Source organism: Blennius ocellaris, assembly GCF_963422515.1.
Source record: "Blennius ocellaris genome assembly, chromosome: 16".
Lineage (NCBI taxonomy): Eukaryota > Metazoa > Chordata > Actinopteri > Blenniiformes > Blenniidae > Blennius > Blennius ocellaris.
Genome location: NC_137665.1, coordinates 3831499 through 3849862, shown reverse-complemented (window position 1 = coordinate 3849862; position 18364 = coordinate 3831499). Strand labels below are relative to the sequence as shown.

General features: G+C 44.2%; 2 protein-coding genes across 2 annotated transcripts; one reads left to right on the top strand and one right to left on the bottom strand.

The window, feature by feature from the left end:
- The first annotated feature begins 2413 nt into the window (after nucleotides 1-2413).
- Nucleotides 2414-8710, top strand: ap5z1 (adaptor related protein complex 5 subunit zeta 1). The gene is given in 18 exon segments (XM_080511647.1): nucleotides 2414-2513; nucleotides 2743-2880; nucleotides 3103-3283; nucleotides 3528-3678; nucleotides 3791-3862; nucleotides 3865-3902; nucleotides 4503-4677; nucleotides 4862-4915; nucleotides 5758-5898; nucleotides 6006-6043; nucleotides 6499-6661; nucleotides 6743-7064; nucleotides 7152-7270; nucleotides 7466-7593; nucleotides 7676-7773; nucleotides 7844-7976; nucleotides 8072-8286; nucleotides 8399-8710. Coding segments are annotated over 18 exon segments (2460 nt in total). The 5' UTR covers nucleotides 2414-2472; the 3' UTR covers nucleotides 8652-8710.
- Nucleotides 8711-8908: 198 nt separating this feature from the next.
- mmd2a (monocyte to macrophage differentiation-associated 2a) lies at nucleotides 8909-16545 on the bottom strand. The gene is made up of 7 exons (XM_080511157.1): nucleotides 16252-16545; nucleotides 14051-14132; nucleotides 12915-13075; nucleotides 12151-12225; nucleotides 11890-11991; nucleotides 11546-11615; nucleotides 8909-10811 (listed from the first exon to the last, which is right to left on the bottom strand). The coding sequence occupies exons 1-7, from the start codon at nucleotides 16278-16280 to the stop codon at nucleotides 10611-10613; spliced, it is 720 nt and encodes a 239-aa protein (XP_080367283.1). The 5' UTR covers nucleotides 16281-16545; the 3' UTR covers nucleotides 8909-10610.
- Between the last annotated feature and the right edge of the window lie 1819 nt (nucleotides 16546-18364).

Sequence of the window (18364 nt, the reverse complement as noted above, 5' to 3'; positions counted from 1 at the left end):
GCATGAGGGAGGGAAGGGATCTGGTTGAAGAAACACGGATGGATAAAATCTTCTTTAGTGATTGAAACTATACTTTATCTGAAAAAAAAAAACAATACTTGTGGTTCTCTTAAGCCGAAGAACTGAATTTTGCATGAAAGCAAAAATACAACTTCTTTATCTGAGTTAATTAGGAAACCACTCTGCTTTTAGAAATGTAATGTAAAAGCAAATATGACACACATTTCCTTTTTCAGGGCAACTTTAAACTGGATAATTTCGATGGCGTTGAGTCACACACTGGACAAACTGGTAAAGCTGGCTGCAGGCAGGTTGGATTCCGTTGGCCATCACAACTGCTTTCATTCTTGCACTGAATAAGAAATATTGCTCAGATATTTTGGTCCAGATTGACGCACATTTACCGCAGATTTTGTAAACTCACCATCCAAGATCCAAGAACCTACTGAACTCCTCATGTCTAATCAAAGATCTTGATGAAGGTTGTGTGTGAAACTCCCAGCAGCTCAGCAGTTTATTATGAACTATTCAGACTGTCTCGACTGGCAGAAAACATTGAAATGTTACATAAATCAGCTTTCCTCCTCTTTTAACGTATACAAACAGATCGTATTACTTAAAATCACAATATGTCTAAAAGCCTGTGATAAATACTTGCATACATAACAACCAGATTAGATGATCAACAATCCTACTTTCACTGCAGCCATTGGAAATTCCTTTTAAAACGTTTATTTCAGAAGATTTAGCGTTCAACTATTATTGATGTAACTGCTTGGATCATTTTACTGTAACTCTGAATCGTCCTCTTCGGAACAAGCCTGTTTGAATGACTTGTAAAGATGGGAAACATATAGTTATACTGTAGTGCGTAAAAGTAAAACGCCTTTAAGCCTAACTGACAAATCTATTTAAGTACAGCAATTAAGCACCAATGCTTTGTTTTTTGTCACTACTGTGTATGAAACTGTTTTTTCATTTATTAATTTATTCAACCATGTCCACATTTTACTTAACAGGGTCATACATTAATGTGAACAGTGCATGGTGAAAAGTAGCACGATGAAGACATCGTCTTATTGTTCATGCCACTTTGACTATATACAGAAAAATCGATGACCATCAACACAAAGAAATGAATGTATAATATAATAAAATAATTATTAACGTATACATTATTGCAGTAATTCTAATCCAAGAATCTTTTGTCGAAGTAATATTGTCATATAAAGATGAAAATCTCCGTCCCATTAAGTTTATTGAGGCCAAAAGTGTTAAGTTAGGAAAATTCATATGTGATTTTATTTATTTTTATGTGTAGATTTTACTCTGGCTATCCGGGGAAAACAGAGAACCGCGCTTTCAGTGAAAGAGTGTTGATATTTCCTTCTGTTTCCCAATGGACTGGAACTGAAATTAGAGAAGTTAGACACTTGAACAAATACATTCTGAGCACATGATGAAATAGTCCTGCAATTTAACAATGTATTGAAACTAAAAGTTGAATGTCTGCCTTGGATACAGACAAACACGAGAGGCACTGGCTACATACATAACTTCTGTATACTGTAAAATTGAATTTGGGACATCTTTTGGTTAATAAGCACTGAATCAGAACATTTAGAAATTCCAAGTGAATCTTCTGTTAGTTCCTTCACAAATGCAGTATCACAATTATCAAAATATAGAAGTGCGATGGCCTCGAATATTGCAAGAAAGCAAATGAAGTGTCAAGTCATATTCTTAAATCAGCACGTCTGAACTGTTGATTCTCTCTGTACGTTTAAATAATAAGCCAATTTTCAAAGAATCTACTCATTTGCATTTGTTTTGATACTTTAGCTGCCGTAATAATCGAAGCAACATAAAAAAAGAAATCTGTGTTTGCTTTCTTTGATCCTATTTGAAAGAATCATACAGAAACTACAATCACATGAGAATGACTCAGACGTGCTCCTATTGGTCCACTATTGATGGAGAGTGTAAAAACAAAATTTTAAAGGGAAGATTAATTTGTAAAGAGATGGTCATTTTATCAAAAGACACTGTAAGGACATTGGCCCTCAATCTGTGGCCACACTGAATTAAAAAGCAAATACTGTTCATGATACTTTTTTACTATGACTATTAGTTCTTTCCTACAGACTTGGTTTCTTCATTGTTATCTTTGGTTGTTTGTTGTTCATTTATTTATTTATTTCCTATTTTATTAATGTTTTACATCAAATTTGTTTTTAAAAATTTAGTTGAAAAAAACAACGAAGTTTTAGAACATTTTACAATTACAATTTTGTCATTTTTTTCTGTGGGAAAAAAAGGAAGAATTATTGAAAGGATAAATAGAAATAATTTTTTTTTCCAAAAGCGGAACTAAAGTCCCGTCACGTGATTCCAGTCAGGACCTGATTAGCAGCCGGACTGTTTACCCACATATATTTGACAGCTATGGCAGAGTGACTTTTCTCGATTAAAATGTACTCTCAAGCTTCAGAGAGTTTTATCAAGCAGGCACGGTAAGAGGAGGACTTTATCTTACAGCTGTTGCTTTTTTCGCGGGTTTTTGTTGGTGAATAGTAAATGTTTTGAGCTAAAGAGGCTAACGCTGCTGCTAACGAGGCTCAAGTTAACGCGCTGTCGGATCAACGTTTAGTCATTCTTTACAGTTAAATCTCGAAGCAATTTAAGGATGGCTTTCACGGAAATGAAAGTATATATATATACGGTGTATGTGTGTTGTTTCAGGGACATTCAGGAGCCTGAGCTGCAGAAGTTTTACAGCAAACTGCTGAAGCTGCTGCAGGGGAAGGACTTTGGTCACGAGACGCTTGACAGCCTGCAGAGGCTTTACCTCATTCTCTCTGTCAACAAGTACACCAGACTGTAAGATCTCTCACACAAATATCTGTATCTATTCTGTGTTGTCAAGAGGAGCTTCACGTTATGAAACTGCAATGCTTTTTTTGACACAAAAAAAAAAAATAGAAGGAGCCTTAAATCGTGTTGAATAACTTTGTTGATCATCACTGGCTTTTTGGTTTTAAAGTGTTTGTTCATTGACTTCCTGCTACTAACCCTTGTTTCTCCTGTTGTCATGACATAAAGGCTGCCTCCGGAGCTCCACAAAAGGCTCTTGTCGCTGCTGTCGTCACCCTCGGAGCAGCTTCAGGTGCTGAGCTCCGCCGTGCTCAGAGAGACACTGCCCCTCTCTGGTCAGGAGCTGAACTGCAGCCAAGAGAATATCAGTCAGCTGAACAGCCATGCTGCAGCGTTGCTGCTCTCACAGGTGTGCACGAAATAAGATCTTCTATTAAACCCCATTACAAGGTCTTTTCTATGCTGTTTGTTGCCTCTTAAAGTGATTTAAATGTTCTGTTTTTTGAAGTTAAAACAAGATGTTTTTGGCTGTTTTGTTAATGATCACAACTAAACAAGTTTTATTGACATGAAGTGCTATTGATTCCGAAGCTCATTAAACAAAATGATTGATATCGAGAGGTGTCGCCGAATCTCTTAATTCCCCACAACAGGCCGAATCCAACGCCGACCTGTCATCTCTCTGCGTCCTGCTGCTTCGAGGTCTCGAGAGCCGACCGTCCGAAGGGCCCGCTCACCCGCTCACGCTCACACTGCCCATCATCAATGCCGTGCTCGCGCACAGCCCAGAGTGCCTCACCGAAGGTAAATAACACGCACAGCTCACACCTTATCTCCATCTGTCAGTATGTTGTTGTTGTTTTTGTTTTGTTTAAACAAACAGGCCTTTTTACCCCCCAAATCTGACTGATTGTAGATCACGTGACCCTCCTGAGTAAGAAGCTTGTGGATTGGCTGCGTTATGCCAGCATAGTGCAGGGAGGCGGAGCTTCACAGGGGGATTCTTCACAGGGCCCAGATCCCGCCAGGTGAGCGATTCACCATTCATAACAAATATATAGTGACTGGGCTATTAGCATTTGGAGCATGCATAATGCAAAAGGCTGACTGGCCTACAATAAAACAAGTTTACACGCATTGTGCATTGTCTCTATACGTCAACGTATTTGGCTCATCAGATGGAGCCCTATGAGCTTAGATTGCGTTGACAACAGATCATTCCTCTCTTCATTATGCCAAAACATCATACCCAGGGAGAACAGAGACAAAAAAAAAAAGTCAGGAGCCCAAAAATGTAGAAGAAATAATTAAAAAAAAACAACAAACGTAGCCAAGTGACCCACTTCTAAAACGAGTCTCGTGGGAACTGCAGACACACATGAGATCAGTAAAAAAAACAAAACAGTAAAACAAACATGGAATAGTTGCATCATGGTTAAAAATGAGCCCAAGAAGACAAAGAACACTGTTTTACGTAAACCTGTCAGTCGTATCCCCAATTCAATACTTAACTAAATGATCGCGTGTCGAATTAATTCTCTGCAGCCTCTCGTAGTTTTTTTTGGTGTTTTTTTTTGTCTTTGTTTGGATTCACGACAAGCATCACTGAAACGCTTTGCCTCCATCAGCCGGTGCCCATCGCAGAGCTGGACGGGACGGCGTCCGGGGACTTCTTCACCGTCCTCTGCGTGGGTCAGGGCTTCACCGAGGACCAGTGGATGAACGTCTATTCTTTCTCCATGCTGAGGCACTGGCTCCTCACCTACCACTCCGTTTCCAACGGCAACGTCATGTCGGATGCCGGTACGTCTTTATAAAAGATGCAAACGGTCAGCCCTTCTTCAAATTTTCAGGACTTGGGGATTTTTTTTTTTTTAATCCCTCGTCTTTTGAGAGACTTCATCGTGTGAATCTGTGAAGGCTGCAAATTCCCCCGTATCGGCCTTTTCCAGATGACCTGATCTTTGTTTTCGTCATTCATCTCCAGCAAACAGGCTGCAGCTCAGCCTGTCTCTCTCCCACTCCCACTCATTTTCTAATGGTAAGACACGAGTCTGTGGACCGACCCCCGGCATGCGACTGCGTTCTCAGAAGCGCTATAATAAACCAGCCTCCGGCGTTTCCTGCTTGATTCCAACAGAGCTGCAACTAAACCCTCACTCACGACGTGATCACGACTCACAACTCACCGTCTCTAACCACAACCTCTGCTCTTTGATCTCTTTTAACTTTTCCTTTCCGTGAAATCTGCTAATCTGTAAGATGATGATACCAAACATACCAAAAGTGAATTTACACCTCGACTTGCATGCAGTGTTATTTCGTCAATTTTGCGACTATGTCGTAGGACCGCATTGGAAAAAAATCATTGTTTAGATGAAAAGGTTGTATGTGTCTTATGCTCCAATATGACAGAATTTGTTTTTGTAGTGCAAAATATTTATAACAGGAATAATTTCAAGTTAATTTTTTCGGGGGGGGGGACACGAAGCAAACAGTGACCTCTTTTAATTTCTCCATCATTTTCCATTGGAGAACTATTTTACAGGCTTTATTAAACAGATGAAAACGAGGTTTTAACGACGCTAAAGTTCTTCAGTTTCTCTGTATTTTCTGCTCTTCTACACCATATTGATGGATTCTTGCCAACGCTGTAGTGTCCAGTAGCAAAAAAAATCTCCCTTCACTTCCACCTGCAGGTTTATAAATTAAAAATAAACTGAGCCTTGACACTTGAGGTGATTCAATTTCAAGTTTTATATTGTTGAAAAGTCTTTTTGATTTGGCCAAAGGAAGTCAGGCTTAGAGTTTTTTTATGATCAGAAAAATGACTTTGGGGGGGGGCTATATTTCAAGTCTTGAAGTGTCACTTCTGGCCTTCAGACGACCGGTCGGAGGTGGACGGCTCGGTGGTTTCCATGGTTTCAGCGACGTCGTCCTCCAGCCGCCTGCTGCCGCCGAAGGAGCGTCTTCGAGAAAAGGCGTTCCAGTACTGCCAGCGGCTCATCGAGCAGAGCGATCGCAGTGAGTGTGTGTGTGTGTGTGTTTGACCTAAAGGTACTCGTGCACAAGAAGCCAATATCGTTTTCATGCATTTGTACTTGGAAGTATAATTACTCGTCGTCTTTCAGAGGCACACAAGAGGTCGGACACGGAGCTGCAAAAAGCTGTGAGTTGGCTGCAATTTATTATCCTCGTGGTTTCTACGGCGCTCTCACACACGTACTTGTTTCTGGTTTATCAATGTCATATTTTGCTTCAATCTCCTGAGTTCTGTTGGTGCTCTTAGTGCTTGGTTGGAATTTTAACGGTCTAATGAGAAAATATCAGCTTTTTTTTTTTGTACCGTTTTCTCATTCCAATGAAGCACCATTATATTATTCTGTCCATCAAGGGAAGCTGTTGTGTTGGGTCAAGAGAAATGCTGTTACTGTGTTACTACTTTTTTTTATCAGTACACCCACACGTGTAACAGCTGAGTATTAGTGTGGAAAAGTCTTATTCTGAAAGAAATCAGTATATATATCTATTTTTTTTCTATTTTAGTTTCAAATGACATTGGTATCCTTGTGCCTCTTGTTCCTGCCCCCCCCCCCCCCCCCCCCCCCCCCCCCCCCCCCTCAGTGTCTGGTGGAGGCCGTGTGCATCCTGGACTGCGTGTGCGTCGAGGACGCGTCGCTCGTCTACCGGACCTTCCCGTGCGTAAAGGCCCTCTTCGGCCGGCTCAGCGCCGACCTGTCCTTCGCCAGAGTCCTCATCCCCATCGCACAGTTCTACCTCAACCACGGTTTGTAACCCGCTCCCGCCGGTGTCGCGTGGCTGTCGCCGTCCGCCGCACGTTCCCATCGTCCCCTCGACTCCGCTTCAGGCGAGCTGGCGGCGGTGGACTGCGACGGCGTGTGGACGCTGGTGTTCGGCCGCTACCCCGGCGAGCTCTTCAGTGACCCCTTCCTGGCGCACGAGCTCCTGCGCTTCCTCCGCCTCAACCTGGACGGCGTGCGGCTCCGGGTTCCCCAGTACACGCGCTCTTTCCCCAACCTGCTCAAGTTTCTGGCGTGGGACAGCCCGGCGGTGGTGGACGACTTTGTGGATCTGCTGCCCTCCCTGGTGACAACCGGAACTGCAGTGGAGCTGCTGCACAGCCTCCTCGACCTGCCCTGCCTCACTGCCGCGCTGGTCCTGCAGCTCAGGTCCAGTCACAGATTATACTCAAGAGCACCTCTACACTTTTTTTTTTTTTTTTAACCATAATCTCACCAGGTCTGTTTGCGTTGCAGGTCGATGAGTTTACCGATCGCCGAGCCGAGCGGCCACGGCCTCCGGCTGCAGGACGCGTTTCGAAATCCTTCTTTCCGTGGGCTTTTCCTCTTCTTGCTCCGGGGGGAAGTCGGATCAGGTATTGACACCCTCAGCAGTGCAGACCTAGGATCAGTTGCAATTTGTCGCACAAGTCTTAAAGTACAAACGCGTGTGTTTTCAACAACCTGGTATAAGAGAGAAGATTCACCGACTCTCAAGTTAAAGAAGGATGAAAATTGTTCAGCATAAAACGATGTGGCACTCGAGACCTAACTTTCCTCCCTCCTTCCAGGCGACACCATCGACCGTCTGAGCACGCTCCACGAGCTGCTGGCCGAGGCCGCCGACTGGCCGAGGGTGGTTCGCTGTGCGCAGACCGTCCCCGTGCTGTTACACATTTACTTCCACAGAGTTGTCGAGGTAAACTGGGAGTTTTTCTATCTTTTCTTTGCAACGAGACGCACTCTCCGGACGCTTTTCCCTCAACGCGTCATCTGCTCAGGTGGCCGACGAGAAGCTCTTGGCTCATTTGATCCTGGCGACGCTCGAGAGAAGCAGCCTCCTCCTCAACATCCCGACATACGTCAAAGAGATACACAGGTTAGCCGGAGGGCCCTCGTCCCTCGTCCAGGCTCTCGCCGCTCACTCTTTTGCCCTCTGTGTTGAGCAGGGTGTTTAGCTGCCACCTGCTGAGGCTGTGCAAGCTCCACCCCTCCCTGGTGGTTGACCAGTCCCACGAGCTGCTGGAGTTTGCCGGAGCCACGGCCAACGTCTACGGCAAAGAGGAAGTCTTCACGCACGTGGTGAGCTCTGCCCCTCTCTGCGTCGCGTGCAGACATTTATGGCGCGGTGTCCGTGAGCGACGGTACGACTCGCGTTCCGATCCTCATCCTCCCAGGTGTGGGTGCTGGGGGAGTACCTCTCCGGGTCGTGTGACTCCCGCTGCTCGGTGTCGCTCATCACGTCCTGTTTCGAGACCCTGGAGGCCGTGCTGTTTGAGATCACCTCGTCCGCCCCTTCGCCCGGAAACGTTTGCCCCGCCCCGAAAGTCATCACCACTTTAATGAGTGCCCTCGCCAAACTGGCATCTCGGTCACATGACCTCATACCCAGGTGGGTTTGTTTTTTTCTCTCTCTCTCTCTCTCTCTCTCTCCCATATACTCGGTCTTTGCGATGCGATCTGCGCGTTTTTTTTATTCGAGTTAATACTTCCGTCTCTTTCAGGGTGTCCTTATTTCTCTCCAAGCTGAGGACGGCCGCCAGAAGCGGATCGGTGGCGTGGTGCACGGACGAGGAGGACCTCGTTTCCGTGGTAACCCGCGGGGAGGAGCTGTGGTCACTGCTGAAGACCCCCGGTGTGGCGCAGAGCGTCCTGACGCCGCCGCCTCACATCAACACGCCGCAGTGGCACAGAGACACGAACGTGGCCACGCCGCTGCAGCTGCGACTCCTCACCAGGCTCGCACACTCGCAGTGAAGCACGGAGATGAATTGGCGGGAAAAGAGACATTTCCTCGATTTATTTTTTGTTTTGTTTTGCACATTTGTCTGTAAATAAATGACTTCCAAGTGTTACTGTGATCAAGTGTGTCAAGACGAACAAATACACAACTCTCTCTTTTACTGATGATGAAAGTTGTTTTCTTTTAATGCAGTGATTTTACAGAAATACTTTTTGTTTTTAACAAAATAGATCTCAAAGATTTACAAAAAGATATAAATGCTCAGGTCCTGAGAAAGTGCTGCTTTTAAAAGGGAAAGCTAAATTACGAGAAGTTCCAAAATTCTGATCCATACAGTGCTTGTTGTAAAAGTTAAGCCTATAAAAATAGAAAATAAAATTTGCATATACCTATATATATGTAAAATCTCCCTGTATAACATGTCTAAAGGTTAATTCTGCAACATTTTAGGAAATCCTACATTACAAATCACTTCTGTTGATGTAAAAGTGCTTGTGGATAAGAGTGCATCAAATCAACTAAACAACTGTCAACAAGATCTCTTAAGAAATTAATGAATACCTGTCAAAATAATCTGAGATTTGTTTTTGGTTAATTTACAAAAATTAATGAGAACAACCTGCTAATAAGACAAAAAAACTCTTAAGGTGGGTTAAAATTAAGGTAAAAGTTGAGTGGCTCTCTGTTCACCTAAGATGAGGCAGCAGATAATCAGCACCGAGTATTTTAAAGTTCAAATCCTCATCGACATACACCACAAGTTGTAACCTCTCTTTTTGAGCTATTATTGACTTTGAAGATGCAAAAAGAACAAAAAAATTGAAATTGTGTTCAAAGAGTTTGACTACTGCCATGTAGCCGTTAGCAGCGTGAGAACGAATGAATGCCTGAGTGGCCGGGTTTTTTGGCACATCACTTTAAAATCAATTAAAAATTTGAGTTAAAAGCTCAGAGGCACGTTTAAAAGAAAAAAGTTCATCACTTCGTGTTCTTCACTTCTGTTGAGAGATGCATTACGTCGGCCTGTTAAGCATTAGGCGTCTGCTATCATCGTGGTCGCCGTGACCCTGAACGACGTCTCCTTTTGGCTATTTGGACTCGGCAGTGTACGGTAGCGCAGTGGTTGGCACTGTTGACTCACGACGAGACGATCGGCGGTTTGAACCCGTGGGACTAAAAATAGATTGTTTATGTGCAGGGAAGCTGACAAAAAACAACTACTTAGTCGATACTTTGTGTGGCCGTCCTTTTGCATGACAGGAAATTTATGATTCCAGGAATATCTGGCGGTTCATTTTGCCGTCGCTTCTATTGAGCTTCAACTCAATTCATAGCGTTGGGACCTGGCTGTGTAAGCACTACTGAAGGATGCCTCATTCTTATGGAAGGAAAAACATTTTTTTTTTTTTAAATGCAGTTTTCATGTCCATGCTGTATGGCGGTGGACTGCTTAGCAACTTTGCCACAGGTTCCACTCGTGGCTTAGGGAATTTCCGAATTGAAGTTGAACACAGTGGGAATTCAACATTGCCTGACTTTGAATGTGTCCAACTATATCTATATATATATATATATATATGTATAGATATAAGCTGGATAAATCGACTTTGGTACAGGGTGAATGGTAATTAATAAGTCTGGAAACAATCAGAAAGCATCTCTTGAAAAAAAATTTGAAGATTGCCAACATGTTGAACTATTCCTTTAAGTGAGCACTGGCTTTCCTCTAAGCATTCATAGTTCTTGCAGTAAAACACTTGCAGGGTTGTCAGACGTATAAGGGTGTGTTTGTATAAATCTGCTACGTGCTAATAAGCGTCAGCCTGTGCTGATCTTATTCGGGCCGTTAAAAGTGTTTTAAGAGTCGGTCTTGACCAGCACCCAACCTGCAGGTGTCGCCTCGTATTTCAAGTCGTAAAAAAAAAAAAAACAGAACCGTGACGCTGCGGCCCGGTGGGGGTGACGTCACCCGGTCACCTGGACGTCTGCAGCAGGGGCCCCGGTAAGTACAGGTACCTCCAGATGGCGTAATAATGAACCCCGGCCCCGGCCGCCACGAAGAGGTGCCAGATGGCGTGGGCGAACGGCACGAGGCCGTCGCTCTTAAAGAAGGCCACGCCCACCACGTAGAAAACGCCCCCCAGGGCCAGCTCGCGCACGCCCGCACGCTCCACCTGCGAACGCAACGGAAACAAAAGCGTCACGAGTAAGTGTGTTTCTCTTTTTCTTTTTTTTTTCTTCTTTTTTTTCTAATGTCAGACTCCAATGAAATGAGACATTCATGAGTCCATATGAAACATTCACACTTTGAACTTGAGACAACGTGGGGAAATTCCACAATAATCACCTTTTCAGGGGATTTGACTAATGGAAATATACAGAATGGTGAGTTTACTGACAGAAAAGGGTTGATTTAGATGCATTTATCCTGGTGCTTCTTCGTTCAACAGATTTTTGGCTACACACATTCACCAAATTAAATTGGCATCGAGTGCTGTCGCATGATGCTGATTTTGCTTTTTTTTTTTTTATTGCAGGATTTGGAAATGACTACGGCTGCCGTTAGATGTATTTAACATGTTGCCATGTTATACGATCAGAAGAAAACTTGAATAAATAACAAAAAACCCTGCCAAATGACAACAAAACAAGGGACAGAGAAAATGTATCTAAACTTTAAAAGAAATAATTAAATAAAAATCTAAATTGGCCACAACGTGCAAATTATTATGTAAATCTAAACCAATCTAAAGCGCAAGTAAATGTGTTTTTATGTTACAGGCTAAAACAAAGTATTGTGTTTGCCTTTTTCTTTTTTTTTAATGTACTGACTGTCTGTTTCTCCAACAATAGAAGGAAGTCCGTCTTTAGTGAGAGAGCTTGTTTGTTTTTTTTTCGTGCTGCTCACCATGGACAGAATGACCAGAGCAGGAACCGCCCCCATCGCCACGTATCCCAGCAACTCCGTCAACTTGTACCTGGACACGGGAGGGAAAAACAAAAACAGGGGTGGGGGGGGGGGGGGGGGGGGCATGAAAAGATAATAAGTCAATTTTCCCTGAGTAACTGTTTCGGCTGCAAACAGCGGCGCAGTGTTTGCTGTAAACGCTGGAAGGGCAGGGTTTGGTTTCAGGTTAATTGTATTAAAACGAAAGAGACGCAGAGGAGGAGGAGGAAGGGTGGTGGGGGTGGTGGTGGAGGGGGGGGGTGAAGGGAGGGGTGGGAGGTGTCAAAAGAGAGAGACTGTGTTACCTCTCGTGGAAAAAGAAGACGTACATGGATCCTACAAAAGCCATGACCCAGATCAGCCAGCGCATGTGGCACGCCCAGGGCCCCAGCTCCCTCAGCATCAACCTGAGGAAACGCGTCACACACACACACACACACACACACACACACACACACACACACACACCGTTACACCCGAACTCACTCCCATCTTCCCCAATCACTCCTGCTCGTCCACCACATTCCCACGCGGGGGTGTTCTCCGGCCGCCGTGACGTCACCCACCAGGGAGAGTAGGATGCGGCGATGAAGAAGTAGATCGCCATCCTGTCACACATGTGGAAGCGCTGCTCCACCTTCCTGCACAGACACGCGAAGAAGAAGAAGATGGAGGCGTTCATTTGTTTGGGACCGGATGACTATTCACAATTAAGAATCTGAGGGTGTTTTAAAGGAAAAAGGGGGGGTAAATGAAGGTGTGTGCGACTGTCTCACCTCGGTTGACAGTACATCTTACATTTTCCCCTATGGATGAAATCAAATCGGCGGGGAGTATTTACACCACCGGTGCCCACGCGAAGCACTTTTTAACCTTGATTTTAAAATGATGGGTGTTGTTATGACTTTGAATATAGAAAACCGCATTTTGTTGTGTCTTTATCTGGACTGTGACACACATGAAGGATGTTTAAAAAGATATGACTCCACGTTTTTTTTGGTCCTAATGGAGGATAAAAAAAAAAAAAAAAGCCTATTTACTAGAAGAAGGACACAGCAAAAATAAAGCAGGAAGCAGTAAGAGCCCTTGGGTAGTTTGTATGTGAAAGGTCTGGTTTCTGTGAATGTGCCACATCTGTTGTTTGACGTCCGGCCTTCTGGCTGTGCCAATTAACTAAGTGTGCACATATGAGTGTGTTGTAAATCCATCAGAGCGGCACAACAAATACAAACACACACACACACACATACACATACACACACACACACGCAGACACTCGCGTCCATCTGCTAAATCCCCTACCAGCATTTTCTGCAACACAAACACACACCGAAGGTGGCTGATTTTCCAGGCGGCGGTGTGGAAGAGCGTGGATGTGACGAAGAGGCCGGTGAGCCCGCTCCCGTACAGCCAGGCCGCCGTGCGGTGCCACTGGTCCGCGGAGAGAAAGTAAAGCACCGAGCCGCCCACCAAACTGGGGAGGATCCACAACTGGTGAATAAAAAAAAGACAGAAAATTATGAGAATCTCTATTGGTTCAAGTCTGGACTTCTCCCCTTTCCCTCCCACGGTTCACAAACATGCGTCATGACGTTCATTGACGATATCAAATTGAACTTGTTGTCTGCAAATGTGGACATTTTGCCCAGTGGGAGACGAGCAACCTGCTCCAGCTTGAGGTTTTAATGAAGTGGAAGATAAAAACCTCATTCCTCCCTGAAATAGCCCAAAAATACTTTGTTTAATTAAAAAGCATTGCAGTGTGTTGAATTTGAACCTTTTGAGTGTGAGATCCTTCTCCAGACGTCAGCCAGTCCTGATTATATGTACGGTGTTTGTATTTTAAGAAACTGCTGTGTTTCTTCGAGAGAACACCTTTGTTATCACCAAAAGGTCTTTTACGTTTACTACACAGATATTCAATCTCTCTTGTCACGTTACTTGTCGAGAACACAAGTACTTGTTACTGTTAATCCGCAGCTCGCTTATTGTGGACGTGACGTCTTGGCTGGTCGATGGACACCCGGCGGGCGCTTTAGTGGGACAAAATGAATGAGGGCGCAAAACGTGTCAGGAACACAAGCGACTACAGAAAACTCTGGCCCATTAGAGGCTTTACGGTCATTATGACCATGTTTCCTTCTGTCTCTATCTGTCCGCTTCAGTCACTCTCTCTGAGGCGGGAGGCACAGGGATTACAGCAGATTAGAGAAAACTACAGGCTGACTCACAGATTAAAACCCACTCTCTCTATCACACAGCCAAAAAAAAAAAAAAAAACCTCCAACATTCTGCTTCATTCCTCACAATCCTCTCCATCTTTTCAGAAGCTCGACACTCTCACTATACACAGGGGCTTTATGGGGCACAGGCAGCTTTTAAATGCTTTTTTATTTATTTAGATTTTGATTATTTATTCTCAAAATGCATGCTCGTCTTTCCTCGTGGCCAGTCTGCTCGGCTCACCCCGTGTGTGGCACAGTTTGCGGCATGTTCATATTCAGTCGGCTGGTATCTCTTACTGGCCGGCACCCTGCAGTTCATGAACCTGGAGAGAGAGAGAGAGAGAGAGAGAGAGAGAGAGAGAGAGAGAGAAGGAAAAGGGGGAAAACACAGAGGCAACGTTTATGTCTTTATTAATGGGCAAGTTAACTGTGATCAACTAACAAAGGCCAGTGTGTGTGTGTGTGTGTGTGTGTGTGTGTGTGTGTGTGTGTGTGTGTGCGTGCGTGTGTGCGTGCGTGTTTCTTGAAGGATTTGCAGGTCTCTAATCCGCGTCACGTTGTCTGAATTTTAGTGTTCCTCATTATTACCGGTGATGTCACTGCCCGTACAAGCAGGATACCACAGCCCCAAACCATCCATGAGATTTGCATTCCTCCTCCTCCTCCTCCTCCTCCTCTTCCTCGCTGCACTCGGGGAAAGTTACTACTTGTATTTGTACTCCTCTTTGCTGCGTATTCTATTTAATCGGCGGTAGATCTCTAAATCCCAGCTTACAGGAGGAAAAAAAACACATCTGGAGATGTTACGAAACCACATTTTCTACACGAAGATGGACACATACACACACACACACACACACACACACACACACGCTCTGGTTGGAGCGGAGCCCCTCGTGCAGGGCCACAGGTGTGTCTGTGTTGGTCAGCTGTGTTATTTGATTACACATTTAGGCCAAACGCTCCAACATCACGTGCAAAGCATCCCTCCCGCTGCTGTTTGTTTAAAGAGGTCAACGAAAGGAGCAGTCAGAGCGATCTCCTCAAGTCGTGTAGTGGCAGCCTTCAAATTGAAGTACCGAACACAATCTCACAGACAATTTTTTTTTTTTTTTAATGCAAGGATCACACATCTGAGCGCACAAAAATATAAACAATTGATGTTGGAGAATCTTTACTCTCGTCTCCTCTGCACTTCCTGTCACTTCAGCTTTGGCTCATAATTATCGTTCAGTGTTGAGGCTCCATCTTCTCCAAGTTGCACACAAAAACAATAAATTACTGTTCCGGTGGTTTCTTTTCTTTTCTTTTTTTTTTTCTTCCTTCAACTCTTCAAGCTGTGCCAAGTACTATAACAAGGCTATTTTCTTCTGAGCACTGTTACTGTATTGGAGCTCTGTGTGGACCTGAATGAGGCTCTATGATGTCCTCTAATCAGTTATGACAGGACTCCGTGTGTGTGTGTGTGTGTGTGTGTGTGTGTGTGTGTGTGTGTGTGTGTGTGTGTGTGTGTGTGTGTGTGTGTGTGTGTGTGTGTGTGTGTGTGTGTGTGTGTGTGTGTGTGTGTTTGTTTGTTTCTGTTTAATGAAGTGAAAAGGAGGAATCGGGATTCACAGGCCGATCAGAGAGAATGTTATTACCTCACTCCACTCATTCTCTCGCTCAGACTCTCTCCAGCTACACCTCCTACCTCTACAGGCCCAATATCTCCCCGTGCGCATGTTTTTGCACGTAAGGTCTCATGGTCTCTGCTCACAAAGCAGGCGTTTAGGTCATAAAAGCCCATTACTTCACATTCCACACATTAATACGATCAGTTGCCGTCTAAGAGGATCAGAAACTCTGGAAGCCGGTGGGATCGTGCACACGGAAGTGTGCACACACGAGGTATCTGTGCGCGTACGTAAATATGCGTTTGTTTAAATGGAATCTCTGGAAGTGACAAGAATATTCCCATTCCAGCAAAGATCGAGCGAATCTCCTTCGGGACCCAAACTCTGGTTCTCACGATTATCGCCATCTCCCGGTCACACAGCCACGCACTCACAAGGGACATTCACAGAAAAGTGATAAATGAGTGGCCTGGAGCAAATCCATTGGATGGTTTCTTCTCTCGCAATAAAGTACCACTGGACACAACACGGAAAGTGAGAGCGTGAGATTTAACGCATAAAATGAACTGATGCTGACAGACAGATGAGAGTGGTGTAGGAATAATGATCGTCGCTCACTCTCACCCACTCACACAAAATAAGTCAATGTGCGTAATCTATAACGTCCCCCCTGGTTGTCAGCGTGCGAGCGCGTCAGTGCGCATGGACGCGCGAAGGATGGGTAAAAAAACAAAAACAAAACAAACAAACTAAACTAAACACAAAAACAAAACAACAGCATGGTGCCAAATATGAGCTTTCAAACTTCCCGACGGCAAATAAGATTTACCTGCCAAATTTTGTCTTTTTAAAGTCCATCTCGTGCGTGTGAGTCGGGTGCGTGGGCGCGCGCTCGCGCTCTATCCACAGCAAACCAGCGAGCGGCGTCGTCTCCTCCTACAGATCCATTCCGGATATCCCACCGCCGCGCGTCCAAACATAAACATGTAGAGTCCAAGAAGGGGGCAGCGACCTGCGGAGTCGGTCAACTTTACTACATGATTGAACGAATCACGCAATAGTAGTTCTTCCACGCCGGATCGGAGCCACGACGCGCCATCCCGAACGCGTCCGTCCCCGGGAGGTTGAAGTGCAGCGCGAGAGGAAACTGTGCGCGGAGTTTTGTTCCGAGTCTCGGATGTGTTCGCAGGATGTTCCCCGGGACTGGGCTTGGGAACGCCTCCCCTCCTCTTCTGCCCTCCCCTTCCCCTCAGGCGCACCAACAAAACAGCAGCAGCCCCTCCCTCGCGCGAGACGCACCGCCGCCGGAGTCGCGTGCGTCCCGGTGGATGTTTTCCACCGGACTGATGTGGGATTTGGTGGAAAATCACCGAGCTGTAAAAACAACAAAAGGAACAGGAGCTCCAGGGTGACCGCGACCCCTGATAGCGAATACATGAATGGAGTCTTACACTTCATACTGTAAACGCGTGCGTAAGAGTTAACTTATCAAAGATGAGAGAATAATGAGCATTTGCCAAGTGGGAGAGCTTTACTCTCTCTCATAAATACAGAAAAGGTAGAAGTAACATATTTATTTTCATTTTTACTCGAACTTATACCCCATAGGAAATGAAATGTATTGCCAATTGGTTTATTCTCCATGTTTGCGTTGATTGTTGTGCATTTTCATGAAAAAAATGTGCTTTATACGATGCCTGTAACAAAATGCAATGGATTAAAAAGTAACTAGTACTTTGAATAGTTTTGGAGATAATAGTTTTGGACTATGTTATGCCTTTACTTGAAACAATTTAACGTTTGCGTCCATTGAGAACATCTCAGTATTTGTTCTTTTCAGAAGAATGACTTATTATTTGTATAATTTGTGAACGTATATCCTCAATGGTAATAAGAGATTTCATTTACATATTTAGTCAAATTGTGGTTTTCATTGTTGTTTTGATTATTATAGATTTGCTTAGTGTTGTTACACTTTGACAGTTTGTTCCAAATGTGCACGACAGATAAATGAGCAAATTGTAATTGTAACTCTTTTTGTCTGAAGGGAAGCATTGCTTTGCATTTCGCCATACATAATAATTCAGATATGTTAAAAGCAAAAGTGTATCTTGAACATGTAACTCATTGCTAAAAACGAAACTGCAATATGATGGACTTGCGATACAGTTAATACCTATGCTTTTTCTTTAAAGATGGTTATGGGTTATGTATGGAATGGTCACACTTAAAAACGAGTGTTTAATGACTCTACTGCTTATTTTCCTGCCTCTCTTCTGAAGGTGACATTTTGCAGAGAGGGTGAAGCACACAGTTTGGGAAACACTGAACATTATGTTTGGACTTTATACGAGGTCAATATGTTCAAACTGGCTCCATCAGCCCACGGCAGTAAAAAAAATATTGTTTGCTGTACGGTTGTGAAACCATGCGCCTTCCAAGGTAACAAAATCTTTATTTTCTTTTTTTTTTTCCAGACAAAAAAACGTCACTTTTGTAATGTGTTTTCAAGCTGACTGATGATTGAAGCGGGACTGTTTGTCCTTCATGTATAAAGTACAATCATTCACTGTGTTGCGTTCAGGGACTGCAGTGTTCTTGGAGCAATGCAAGTCATTGATCTCCACAGACGAACAAGGTAAACATGTCATCTATAGTGTCTGTGTGTTTGTGCGTGCGTGTGTGTGTGTGTGTGTGTGTGTGTGTGTGTGTGTGTGTGTGTGTGTGTGTGTGAGAGAGAGAGAGAGAGAGAGAGTGTAAACTCACTGCACACTACACACTCTCCTTGTGGGTGACTTAAAAGCTGGATTACACAATGTTTGGTGCGGTTTTTTTTTAACAGTCATCATGTTGTTTTAGGTTAAAGTTTAGACAATTCAGGTCCAGTGATAGTTGGCACATTCTGTCAATAAGTGGGCTTTGATTTTAATCAATCACACAGT